This window comes from Gavialis gangeticus, unplaced genomic scaffold (assembly GCF_001723915.1).
Source record: "Gavialis gangeticus isolate Ggan-Ray unplaced genomic scaffold, GavGan_comp1, whole genome shotgun sequence".
Taxonomy (NCBI): Eukaryota; Metazoa; Chordata; order Crocodylia; family Gavialidae; genus Gavialis; species Gavialis gangeticus.
The window spans coordinates 81,803,510-81,817,612 of NW_017729024.1; the positions used below are offsets into that span (position 1 = coordinate 81,803,510).

General features: G+C 41.3%; 1 protein-coding gene across 4 annotated transcripts in view; it reads right to left on the reverse strand.

The window, feature by feature from the left end:
* Positions 1–14,103, reverse strand: part of SYK (spleen associated tyrosine kinase) — a 94,852-nt gene that overhangs the window by 36,583 nt on the left and 44,166 nt on the right. For all 4 annotated transcript variants that reach the window (XM_019517300.1, XM_019517297.1, XM_019517298.1 and 1 more), the window contains exon 4: positions 840–978. In XM_019517300.1, coding sequence (XP_019372845.1) covers positions 840–978 — 139 coding nt within the window. The remainder of the gene's footprint in view (positions 1–839; positions 979–14,103) is intronic.

Consider the following 14,103-nt stretch of genomic DNA (forward strand, 5'->3'; position numbering starts at 1 on the left):
GGGGGGGGTTGTCATTTTTAACTTAAGTAGAAAAGGGATGTGGACAACTGGAGTAAAAGCCAGCAGTTATTATATATAGTCAAGAACTTATGTTATAGATTTACAATTATAGATTTACAATTATAACTGTAATGTATTTGCCTTAATGTATTTTTCCAGGACACAGAAAATTTCTGCAGGTGTTTCACCTGCCTTAGTATTTTCAATTTACCTGTACATATACCTTGCACTGGCTCTTCTTTATAACAGACTATATTATTATCAGCAATCCATTCCTTGATTGATTAATCTACGCCAGGATTTAGGCAGACACTCTTGGTAACTCTAGCCAAGAGGGTTTATTTTAAATTTGCAATCTAGAGACTATAGGAGCTAATAAGGATTGTGTGTGCCTAGCATTCTATCATCTTTGTGCTTACTGACCGGTTTTGTCTCCTGAGTATCATCAGGGGAATTACACAAATGCCACAGTATTGTACTACTAGTATTTAATTCTACCATTTACAAACGCAAATGCTCTTCCATTCTAAGAAATGTGGAATCCAGTGAATAACTAAAGCAATTTGAAGCCAAGCAGTAATGGCACATTTAAAGGGGAAAAAAAACATTAAAACCTGTACAACCTACATTGCTCTGATAATAAAAAATCCTACCTCCCCAACTTTTTTATAGTCCAAAGGATAAAAGTCACTAAAAGTCTGAAATACAGCATAAATTAATATGCAAAACATATGGCCATTTAGCTAAAGATTGTTGATGCACAGTGAAGTAAAATACAAACTAAGTGGGTTGTATAAAAACATGATGACAGATAGCCAAATGATTCAAATCTAACAGACCTGCCAGAGAGTGTCAAACTTTTTTCCATCTGGTATAGAGAGCTTTCCTGTCTTGTTTCTGTCAATACGATAATGCAGTACTTTTCCATCACTAAGCACGCAGAGAGCATAGGATCCTTTGTTGTCCCTTTCCCTGATTCTGAAAGGAAGAGAGAAATATCAAGGGTTATTCTGTGCTCCTAGCAAGCATCCATGTTAGGTAAATCATTTTACATAAGCTTTTCCAACAGAAACAGGGCAAAATCTGTACCAGAGCTTCTGAGGACTTCTCTAAAAAATGTTTAGTGCATTTTAAAGGGAATTTTGAATTTTTTTTTTTCAAAGGAAAAATGATAAAACAGAAATTCCACCATGTGGAGCTATTTGCTAGGGAGCAACAGAATGCTGTGCTCTACACAACATGAACATTAATTTGTTCAGGGGCTCTGCATCAAGCATTTTGGGTCCTGCAGGCCTGCAAGGGCACTAACATGGAGGACAGGGCTCCTGTGTATATGTACGGTTGTATATATATCTCTCCTGAACCATATGTGAAGTTATTCTGCTCTATGCTGCTCTTTCATAGCACCTGATGAAACAAACTTGAGTTCACAAAACGTTGTGCTCTATATACATCATATTTAGTTAGTCTAAGGTGCATATCTATCCTGCCTTCTGCCTGACTTGACTAACATGGCTAACTCTCCAGCAGCCTGATGGATTTAGAGAAAACTGACCTTCACTTTTTTATCTTTGGTTCTATCGTACAAAAATAGGGCAATGTCTTTAATTAATAGCAGGTAAACTTAAGGATAAATAAAAGAAAACCACTTCTCTGTTTCGTGCTTCAGCTTAGGCTATTCATTACTGTAAATCATTGTCAAGGAAAGTACTGGGATTTTAAAAACAAGTCTAATATACTGTATTTACTTGGAGAGAAGACAGCCTTGATTAGAAGACAACACCCCCCCCCCAATAGTTAGATGCTATATATGGAACATTTATAAATTTGTGCTCCCCCATAACATTTTGCCCCGGCTGCCCCTTGCTCCTGGGAGCCCCAGGCTGGCCACATGCTCAATTAATGGCACAATAGAAATGAGCAACAAAGTTATCACATATTTTTTGTGTGATAACTTTGTGGCTTATTCCTTGTTTTATTATACCATTAATTGCAACAACTCAAGATATGATTAACTGGTTAATCATGTCTTAAGTGTAATGTGCTTCAGTGAGCAGAAGGGAAAGACTTTTTGGTGAGCTCTAGGTACCCTACAGCTTCCAGAGTTTAAATGATGCTGAAATTAGTTATTAGTACATGAACGAGTAGTTCTCAGATTTAAAAGATTGAAGAGCTGTATCTTTACTGAATCATTTCTCAAAGAGCTTTTAGATAAATATAGCATAACGCCCTAACATGGTACTGAGATCTGTGCTGGTGTTTCATCTATACATGTCACCACTTTGTGACTCTCACACAGCCCTCTGTATTGTTTTCCTCACTTCCGGGCTGCTGACTGTTCCCTTTCTTGATTTCTGATTGCATCTCTTTCCTCTCTTCTCTGTGTATAAGATAGAAGAAGTCTCTCCTCCTCCCCCACGCAACCATCTCTTGGCCTGTAATTCTTTCAGTATTTTTTGTGCTTCTCCTTTTTGTACATATATGGGCTCCCAGTGGTATCTACAGGGATGAGTTTATTCAGCAGCCTGAAATATGTAAGCCACAGCTGAATGGCTCTATAAAACAGCCTCATGCAAAGAAGCAAAGCGGAGATTAAGCCAGCAGGCTAAGTAAGAGGTGCTCCAAAGAGGCGCATGACAATTGAGAAAACGTTATATCTATAGACCATATTAGGTAAAGAACTGAAACACCTAAGAGTTAGCACCATTTGGGTGGCTGGCCTCAGAGTGGGATCTATAACCGCACATTAAAGTGCTTAGGTTCTATACACAGTGTGCAAAGGCAGGAAGTTGCTTCAGAATAGTGGTCTGAGTTGACCAGCATGCTGAGCAGGGAGTTGCCTCAAGTCAGTACAGTCAGTATGCAGCCAACTATGGATAACTAATAGGGAAGATTTAGGGCAGGTTCAAGTCTTATATGCTGTTAACTAGAAGCTTTCCCATAGGTACCTGGGATTCAAAGTCCTGAACCTTCTCTTGAAGGTAGGCTCTAACACACTAACTTTTGAAGAACAGAGTAAGGCTTGGGGCAGCCTATATTCTGATGGTTAGGAAACTAATCTGGAAGTCAGGAGATGGAATTTTTAAACCCCTCTGGTTGAGGAGGGAATTCAACCCTGGGTTGCTCCAACCACTCAGCTATTTTTTAAATAAGTCATTACCACCTCTAATTTGGTTTTAAAAGAAAAGAGTGAACCCTGCATAGTTTTTTTTTACAAGAAATGGTATGGGGACCTCCCTTCAGGACAAGGTTCTGGGCTATAGATCCTGAGTGATACATTCGTAGAAGGGCAATGTTTAAGATTCATCTCCATTTTCTGCATTTTCTACCAGTGAGCTTAGTAGCAGCATGCCTGTTCTCCACTCTAGATCCTGTTCTGAGGTACCTGACTCTCTCCACGTATTGTACAAGGAGCTTAGACCCCTAAGGTTTTAGGTTTCCATCCCAGCATCCCAGATATCTAATCCCAGCATCCCAGATATCTAATTCAAGTCCATTATTAAATCTAGACCATTATTATTTCACGGCACTGGCAGTGGCATATCACAGTTACATGTGATACTGTAATACTGGGTATGAGATGTTGTTTTGATTTGGCTCATTAAACTTGAACACGGCTTGTCTTAAGCTTGTTCACGTTCTGTTTCGGTTCTGAACAGCTCATTTTGCTACTTTGCATGAAAAGTGGTTTTTGTTGCTTAAAACTTGAACTTAAAGAACATAAAAATAGTAAACCAATGACTTGTAGAAAAGGGAAATAAACATTTTTTTTTTCTAAAATCAATGTAACTTGCCTACTACTTTTAAAGAAAACTGACCCAGACTGTCTGTGGTTTTCTTTAACCTACAGGTATTTTCTTAGCACATTGACTTCCTGTGTGCAGGCTGGCCAGTGGAGTGAGCAAGTTTTGCTAAAATGGAGAATGACTTGCAGTTTGTCATCCTGTGTACTACTATGCGCAGATTGGAACAGAGGAATATCTTGGAATGGAAGGCACTTTCTTTAGGAAGTTCCACGGCACCTGGACCTCTTCTCAGGAAATAAACTGTACTCAGTGCTCTGTTATCTTCTTGTAACATGTTAAGTAATAACGTACACAGTATGGTGGTTTGCTCTACTGAAGCTGAAAATGTACATTTGTCATTGTCATTACTGTTAATGAGACAGACCTGCACACATCCTCTTGGGGCCTGAAGAGATGTTTATACCATAACTTTAAGGATTGTGCGTCAGATGCACAGAAGGATATCTGAGACTAAAGCAGCACTTCAGCAGGACATATGCAAATCTAAAGTTATGGTCTGAAAATCCCCACTCAGTTACTGCTTAGTCCTGGAAGAACCTAAATTCCAGAGACACTGCAGCTTTTGACTTCAAAATTATAGAATCAATGAGTCGGAAGGGACCTAGACAGATCATCGAGCCCGACCCCCTGCCAGGGCAGGAACGAGCACTGGGGGTAGCAGGGGTCATAAGACCCCAGCCAGGTGCCTATCCAGTCTCCTCTTGAAGATTTCCAGGGAAGGTGAGAGCACCACTTCTCTGGGAAGCCTATTCCAGGCTCTGGCCACCCTTACAGTGAAGTAGTTCTTCCTAATATCTAACCTAAACCTATCCTCCCTCAGCTTGTGGCCATTGTTCCTAGTGACTCCAAGGGGGGCCCTGGTGAAATCAGACTTTCCCCGAGTCCCTGCTGGTGGCCCCTGATAAGGTTGTAGGCAGCCACAAGATCCCCCCTCAGTCTCCTCTTGTGGAGACTGAAGAGATTCAGGTCCTTCAGCCTTTTCTCATAGGGCTGGCCACGGAGGCCCCCAACCACACACGTGGCCTTCCTCTGGACCCTCTCCAAGTTCTCCACGTCCCTGTTGAAGTGCGGCGCCCAGAACTGGACACAGTACTCCAGCTGCAGCCTGACCAGCACCACATAGAGGGGGGGCAAGACCTTTCTGGACCTGTTAGTGATGGCCCTGTTGATGCATGACAGGGTGCGGCTGGCTCTGCCTATTGCTTCATTGTATTGGTGACTCATATTCATCCTGGAGTCAATCATGACTCCAAGATCCCTCTCTGCCTCTGTGCTGCCAAGAGGGTCAGCCCCTAACTTATAACCATAATGCTGGTTCCTTCTCCCCAGGTGCAGCACTCTGCACTTGTCCTTGTTGAACCGCATCCTGTTCAGATCCGCCCACTTCTCCAACCTATCCAGGTCTGCCTGGATGCGGTCCCTGCCTGCTGGTGTATTCACTTTACCCCACAGCTTGGTGTCATCAGCGAACTTGATTCTATGATTCTAGTAGACACACTCAGAGCATGTGTAATGCACACTTTACAGAACTGGGATCCTTAAAAATACAGTGGCTCTCAACATTTCCTTTAAGAATGCAATTGGAGAAGGAAGTGCTGGTCCCCTTTCAAATAATAGCCTAGTGGTTATCAGCAGCATAAGAACCTGGCCGAGAACCCTGGGTGGCTGCCATAAACAGGGACAGCAGTGGCTTCCAGTTGCTGCTGCCACTGCAGTCATGATCAGGCAGTTGTGGCAAAAGCCATATTTTTTTGTCCTCCAACCCCACTGGTGCCTGAGATGACTGTCTTTGATGCCCTGCCCTAGTTATGCTACTGCTGGTTATAGACTTCACCTAGGAAGTAGAGACCAGTACAGTAGTACACAGGAAGGTTCAATTCTCTCCACTGCCTAAGGAGATTCATACCCATATCTCCCTTCTCCCAGCAGCGTCCTCACTATGATATTGTGTGCATCATTCTGTGTATGCGTGTGAAGCATGGAGAAGCATCTTCCACTCCCCCTGCTGAAGTTGTGTCAACATGCAGAATGTAGGTGCAATGAGATGGAGTATGAGTCTCAAACCTAGTTGTGAGAAAACTCACCAGGGGAGGGGATAGAGGGAATTTGGGTTCTGGTCCTTCTTCTTGGACAGCATTTGTAGTTTGCTTTGGAGAGTTCCTGGATAAAAGTGTGCCAAAATCCCACCTTACTGACCCTAAATCTAGGCTCTAGATTGATCTAGGCCCTGAAAAAACATTGTCACAACTCAAATCTAGGGGTGTCTATACATGAGTAGGGAGGCTGCTTTGACATGCTGAAATTCCAGCGCTTTGGAGAAGACTTGATTAATTATGGCAATTACCATGCTCCAGCAGCCTCCCGTGTCTCATGCATCATGGTTCCCACACTTCAAAATGGCAGTGGGGGTGCTTTATCTAAAGCTCGTTTGATGAGCTGTAGATAAAGCACCCCCACCACCATTTTAAAGCTCAGGGATGCTGATACATGAGATGCTCTGGGCACTTTACTTAGAACGGGTTGTGAAGCCGCTCTAATTAAACCACCCCTCCACTCCTGGGTTAGGGACATAAGTTACATATAAACTGGTTTAAGTCATCAAAAACTGGTTTAAACCTGTAACAGAACAGAAGTTCAATGCACATAAACAAGTTTCAAAATGGCTGAAACTGGTTTAAGATCAGCCTGGTTGAATGTAGTATCAGACTTAACTGATTTGGGTCAAACCAGTTTATGAAACTTCTGTCCCAGACCCCTTCCTGGTTCAAGTTAAATCAGAGTCCCCCAGCATCCCTTCTTTGCTAGAGCATCCCAGCATGCTTTCCAGCCCTGGGCTGGGCATTACTCTCTGCTCTAGCAAAGAAGGGTTGGAGGGGAGAGAGGTAGGGACTGCCCCCTAACCCCCACCCCCAGGCTAACCTGGATGGGGTCTGGGGCCAGGAAGAGGGGTTAAACCCCCCTTCTCCTGAGTACAGAGCTGTCCTGCCCTGCTAAACTTACTGAAAGTTACTGTTGGCTGTTACTGTGGACCACAAATCCCAGAGGCACCTTTAAGCAGGAAGAGGAAGTGAGTGCAACCCTGCAGAGTCCTGCTGTTGTGATGCTGGACTGCAGATCCCAGAGACTTCTGGGGCACCAAGAGGAAGTGTCAGACAGCCACGCTCTAGTTCCCCTGGCTTCTGGCCTGAGTCACTGCAGGGATGTGGCTGCAATCAAAGGTAAATGTGTGTCCAGTTGTTTCTCAGTTTAAACTTTGTAGCTTAGACTAATATACAAAGACTGAATCGATTCAGCTTCAGGCTTTTTTACTGTCTGTAACTAGCCCTGGAGTATGTGTATAAATGCCCTAAACATTTAGTGAGATAGTGGAAATGATCCTGGGCACTGTTTCACAATTTCATTTTGGTTTTATAAATTATGAAAATGATCATGGTTTCTGGGGTTCAACTAAGCCTCAAGAACTCTTGCTAACCATACACTGCTTAGGACTCATCAAAAATTCCCCCTATCATGTGCTACCTTTGACCACTGCATTTGAACAAATCTAAAAGTTACAGTGAAATGGAAGGAGAGAAAATTACCTGAAAATGATATGAGGCTCTCTGAAACCCATTCTGTTAGAAGCTTTTATGTTCAGGGTGAGGATCAATGTTAATCCATGCCACCACAATGGATCTGGGTTTACCCACATTACTTTGCGTAAACCAAAACTGTTGTATAATAATTTTGAAAAAATAAAAACAAAACAAAGACAAAATACTTGATTGCACAGTGTGTTTTAAATGTGCTGTACAATATTTATGGCTCTTCAGTAGATTGCAGTGTAGGCGTTAGAATGATAATAATAAACTAAATCTCTTTTAACAAGCATGGCATGTTTTAATCTTGCCTTTTTTTGGTAAGATTATTTAAAGACAACAGCAGTAAAATACTACCCATTCTTGCATTCTGCAAACCCTTACATACATTTACAGAAGTAAAATATAATAGTTAAAATCTGTACACCATGAACTTGTTCCTTCTTCCACAGGTGCTAATTAAAAATCCCACTGATTTCACTGGCAGCAGGATTATGTTCAGAGCAAAAGTTGGTGGAACACATTGGTACTTAAATCTTTCCACTATATTATTTATACATTTTATTCACCTTATTTATATGTTTTACACACAAACTTTATTATAAACTTAACAACTGAAAATTATTTATTGCAATCCTTGGATTGCATGCAATCCTTCAATTGATTTTAATTCTTGCATTCAGTCTGCCCTAGGCTTTCTTGGATACTTAAATGACAACTGATAGCTGTCAGTAATTCTGAAGCCACAATGTTTACAAAACACCTTTTGTAGAGGCACCTATGAACATTACTTCATAAATTTACTGGATGCAAAAAATCATGGACTAAATATAGACATTGGCTTTATGGCACATTATAACCTGTCTGCCATCAGATAACCCTAGGTAATCACTCTATATTTTACCAGTTACATTCTATCATTCCCACTTCCCCTCCCCCACACCTACCTGTCTCACACCTATTGTCTTCCAAGGTCTCTGATCCTCACTGCCATGCATTTGCATTTTTACAGACCTGCACTTTGCAAAGTGGCTTCTATTCCACCCAGGGGAACACAAAACAACAGCCAACTCCCCTATGCCTGAAGAAGACTGATCGTGCTCGAAAGCTTGTAAAAAACCAATTTTTTTCCAACTATTTAATTGGTCTAATAAAAGATATCACATTTACCCAGAGAACTTTGAAGCCACAATGATACACTGTTTTCTCTGATAACATCTCTATTTTATCTCAGTTCTTTCTGTTTACAAAGTATCCCTCTCTTTAAAAAAAAAAAACCTAAGGAAAAATAAAACTAGATTGCAAAATGCACTGTGGATTGATAAAATGGAAAATTCTTATAATTCTATCACCAGGACAAACAGGGAGAAATGAGTAGCAAAAAGGCTGGCTTTCAAATGTTGTGGAACTCAAAGACAGATGAATCACAGATACATGAATGTCTTAATATCTTCACTGGTGCCTCAGACTTCTCTCCCTCAACATCAGAACCTTCATCCCAGAAGTTCTGTGGTATCAAAACTTCAAATTGCCTTCCTCCAACCCCAGTCCATCCCTGATTGTCTTCCAATAAGTCCAGCTTCCCCCTCAATGGCTTTTACATTTTGGCTAGGCATTATTATTCCAGATATGTGCATCACATTCAATACAAGAAATCTGAGGGCAGCATTAAATAAATTCAATGCAGTCTCAAACAAAGTCATGCAAGGAAGGATGTACTGACTGCAATTGTCTTTTACATAATTATTTTTTCTCTCCTTGTAACCACACTCAAAGCTGTTGTGGAATAGTCTGTAAGCTGCAGGATTCAGCATCAGAGTGCTAGGGAAATCTCAGCTAGCTCAGCTATTGACAGGTAGCCAGGTCCCATCTGTCTATACTACCAGCACTTTAGTTTGTTCCAGTTCCTGCTCCCCTCCTTTCCTCACCTATCTCCCCCACCCCAAAGCTACACTGGAAAAAGGGAATTCGCTGTATGCAGTAGGGGCTTCTGCATAGCAACCTTGACCAGGGATCACACCCCTTCTTCACTCTTTTGACTGACACAATATTTTGTAGTGCAGACATAGCCTTAAGATGCCATAACAGCTGCAGTGGTAGTCTGCCAGTGGCACCTGCCTAACTGTGAATTGATCAGAAGTCCTTCCAAATTTCTTGGCTGTGTCACTGCAGTTTACTAAAAAGAAGTCATGGGAAATTGTTACAAGAACTGGAGATAATCTAGGACTTATGGGAAAGATACTCAACTTGAAACCTATCTTACATTTTGAAGGCTCTATCACTGTTTGGATGGGTGATTTACTTTCTGCAATGAGCAGAGAATGGAGGAAGGAAATACTTGATAAAATACCGATGGGGCCATATCTTTCTCATTGTCTAGTGGCCCTTCTCCCTTGGAAATTTATCCAAAGGAGGGATAGAAGCAAGTCTTATGCAAGGTGGGAGAATATGAAGTAATCTACAGTATGGTCACCATTTTATGTTTTCCAATCAATTTGGTCAGTATGTGTATGTAACGTGTATATATATACTACTCCGTAGTACAGTAGTGAGAATGAGAAATCTTAACCTAGCCTTCATCAGCAGAATGTTGGGCAGAATTTTCCAGTTCTTCAGTTACTAAAGCATTGTATACTATTTTTGTTTTCATGGTGGCTTATGTCAGCAGTTACTAACCCTATTTAGGACTACATGAATAATAAAAATGGTTACCAATTGCATTACACGCGACAGGAGTTAGATCAGAGAGTATTTTGAAAGAGAAGCAAACACTTGAAAAACTGTAACTTGACCTTTAAAAGTACAGATATTTTAAAATATGAAATCAAACTTGCATCAGTTGTTCCAGTATGCAAAATACCTTTGACCTTTAGTGTCATTGAATATGATATATCTTAAATTATGGTAGAGGGGACGTTAGTCACACTAATGACATATACTTGGTATCAGCAAACTCAAGTGTGTAATGTAAGTATTCTTGTGACAGACTAATGTTTTGGTCCATTATGACTTATAATTCAAACTCTCTGTAGCTATGAATCTTCTGGTAAGAAGAGCAATGTCTCATGTAATTATAAGCACTGATTATTAGAGAAGTTGCGAGTACAGGCAATGTTTAGGTTTGCAAATATGTTAGAACCTAACTTTAGGCTTCAGAAATTCTAAACCTGGTTTTTAAATCTTAAAGGAGATAATTTTATAAACAAATACCTATATAACTACATTTACAAATTCAAAGGTAGTTGTAGAATAAGCACGTCTAACACCAATAAGGGATATTGACATAAGACAAAACTACTACTGTAAGTTCCTATTCAGTGTTGAGAAATCTGATATTTTAGATACTACATTTCTGTTACTGATAGGAAATGCTTTTTTTTTTTTGGTTATTTTTTAACTTGGTAACTGCTCTGCATACACTATGGAATAATTACCGGTGATAATCACATTCTAAATGTATGCAAACAAAAATAGAACTTCTTGGAAAAATCATAACCATTCCAATCTTTGATGAAATTTGGGACCCTTGCATAAAAAAAATAAAATACTAATAAATGTTAGAACAATATTGCATTTAGCTACTGTATTTTCATGTTACTTTTCAGACCATTTCATGAATGCCACTTTATCTTGGTCCTCTGGGGGGACGGGTGGTTGGGGTATTACTCTGTAGCTTTTGAGGCCCCCTCTGTTTCCATGTTCTGAAGTGGTGAACACATTTTCCTACTTCTTAAGAAAGTAAGCTCCTGTTAAAGTTATTTCTCATATAAATAATACAAAAAAAATCTGAATTTACCTTTCCACCATCTCAGCAGCAAATGCCAGTGTATTGTCTAGATTTAGTAAATGCAACTTTACATCAGGGACAAAGTGCCAACACAACTAGCTAACCTGTTAAGAACTGAAAAATGATCCACAAGGAGCAAAGGGCAGTAATAAATCAATTTTCTAGTGATATTAGATTACATGCCCAATGTAGTTTCTTTAAGAATAGACAAAGTTATCAGTCAAGAGCATTTCAAATAATAAAGAAACTCACACAAGAAGACATTCATGGCCAATTGTCAAACATATGTATGGAATACTATACCTGTAGTAAAACTGTTGTGCTGCACAACAAAACATCAGGAAGCAACACATTGGCAGTTCTACTCATTATAGTCCTCTTCCCCCAGCCCATCCAGCAATGGAAATTACAGAGAGGATGCTACAAGCAGTGAACCAAGGAAGGTGATCATGCATTGAAGTGGCATGTGGAGGACCTCACAGTCACTGACTGTCAGTGGGCAAATCAAAAACTAAAACTGCATATGAAAATAAAAAAGGAGATTCCTAGGTGGCTACCTCACAAATTCCAGGGGTAGAGCTTTCTGCTTTCTGAGCCTGTGAGGCTGCTATGCCTACTGGACATTTAGAAATGTTTGGCCTTGTTAGAAAGGTAGCTGTCTGGCCTTAAGAGAGAATCTTTAACCCACAATATCCTTTTGTGCTTTGTCACAGCATTAAAACATGAACCATTACCTTTTGTATCAATTATTAGTATGAGGTAGATAACATTTTCCTCTAATGACAACAGAGACACATAAGGTATCTAAGAATGGTACTTTGACACCACTGGAATAGGGAGCAAGAGAAGAATTACATTGTTAAGAAAAATATATATACAAATCCCACAAATGAAGGGAAGATATAGGCAGAAAACATATTTACTCATTCTATAAATTGGGTTTATATTAACTGAAAACTTTAGCTTAAGAGAAGGAAACTTCTTCATCACTCTTAAGCATTTAGAGTTTCAAGCGTGTTTTCTAGCATCCCGAATGAGATTTCATAAGCCCCTGGAAAGCCAGCAGCTTTACAGAAGAAACAATGATTAAGTATCTAAGACTGCAAAAAAGAGATCAAGAAACTTTTTTTGAACATAGAGAAGACAATCAGTTTCTCAACTCCATATACATGAGATGGGTGAGGTGAGCAGGGTGAATCTTGATATAGGCACTTCTGAAACTAGATAGAAAAAAATACAAGAACACTTTTAGGAAGGCAGGAATGCATATCCAACCTCATTTGAAACTCTCACTGAAAAAGGTATTGCAAATCTAGTCACATGTAAGAGAAATCAAATGCAGTCAGGTATATAGGCTACACATTGACATTTCTTTCTACTGGGAGAGTTGCTGCTCTTTCAGTAGAAACTATAAGTGCACCCCAGCTAGGCTCTCTTCACTCTACCTAGTTTAATTTCTAACAAGGATTCTCTGAATTAGAAATGGTAAGTCTCTGTCTGTGATGATGGCAACTTTCCCTGCTTGTTGGAGAAGAAGTGGAGGGTGAATAAAAGAAGGAGATGAAGGGGAAAATAGAATGAATCAGGTTTAGGGTGGCTTCTTTCCTGGTGGTTATATCATTGAATTTGTCTTCAATTTTCCATCAAACTGCTAGGGGAAGAGAGGCAAACTTTTTTTTATGAACCAACACTGCAGAAGAGAATTCTTTTGGCAGGAGCCAACATTATTTTCATCTTACCTTGATGCTATCTATGCCTCATTAACTGAAAGTAACATAAGGACTTATTCTTTTCAACAGCTACAATGCAATTTTACCCAAAGTTTCCATCAAATATAATGAAGAACGTACCTGATGGCCGAGGAACACTTATTATTGCACTAAAATTGGTTATTTAAAGATTTCTCTTTCTACCAGCTTTTAACTTGCAGGGACATGAGGGACATGTCCTGTCTGTCAACATCAACTGCTAGCTGGCAAACAGCATGTAACCCAAACTTTTCTAATTGCATCTGCCAGTGAAGTCATTGGGCAAAGAGCACAAATGGGCAGGATTCCCACCACTGGTAACCCTGAACTGACCCTCACTGAAGCAGGACTTAACAGCAGAACATACACAAAGAACCCGTGGGAGCATCTACAAGTGCTATTAGTGCAGGGGTGGGCAAAATATGGCTTGCAGGCTGGATCTGGCCCACCAGGCTATTCTATTCGGCCTGGAGGGCCCCTAAAAAATTTAGAAAATTAATATTTATCTGCCCCTGGCTGCCTATCAAAGATGACAGGAGCCAGAGGCAGGAATAAGCAGCCACAGCAGCAAGATTAGACTGGCTCTGCCGCATGCACAGCCCCCTCCCCCCCATTCCCAGACAGAAGCCTGTGCCTAGCAGAGGCTTCTGGCCTAGGACCCTGGGGCTGTTCCAGTCTTCCTTTGTCAGAGGGAAATTCAGATAAGAAGGAGGGGGCAGGGAGGCATGGGAGGACTGCAAGTGATTGCCCCAGTCCTCAGGGCTGAGCTGGGCTGTGTCCTGCAGTTCTGACACTGCAGCCAGGAACCACGTGCCACGCGGTGCAGGTGGTGGGTGGGGAAAAGGGAAATGGCTGCAGAAGGCAAGAGGAAGGGGCAGCAAGAACCTGTGGAGTGAAACAACAGCTGGGTGGGAGTTTGGGGCCTGTGCCAGTACGCCAGGGCCAGGCCAGTGCCGGCGGGGGCCCAGCGTGGGGTGGCAGGAGCGCAGGGCTTGGGCCGAGATGGGCTCTATAGACCTGGGCCAGCTCCCCCCTCTACCTGCTGGTGCAGCCCAGCTCAGCTCCAAAGAACCCCTGCTAGCCTGTGCCCCATGGTCCTGCTGCCCACCCTGGGCCCCCGCCAGCACTGGCCACTGCGCACCAGCACAAACCCTATATCCACCCACACCCCACACACCCACCCA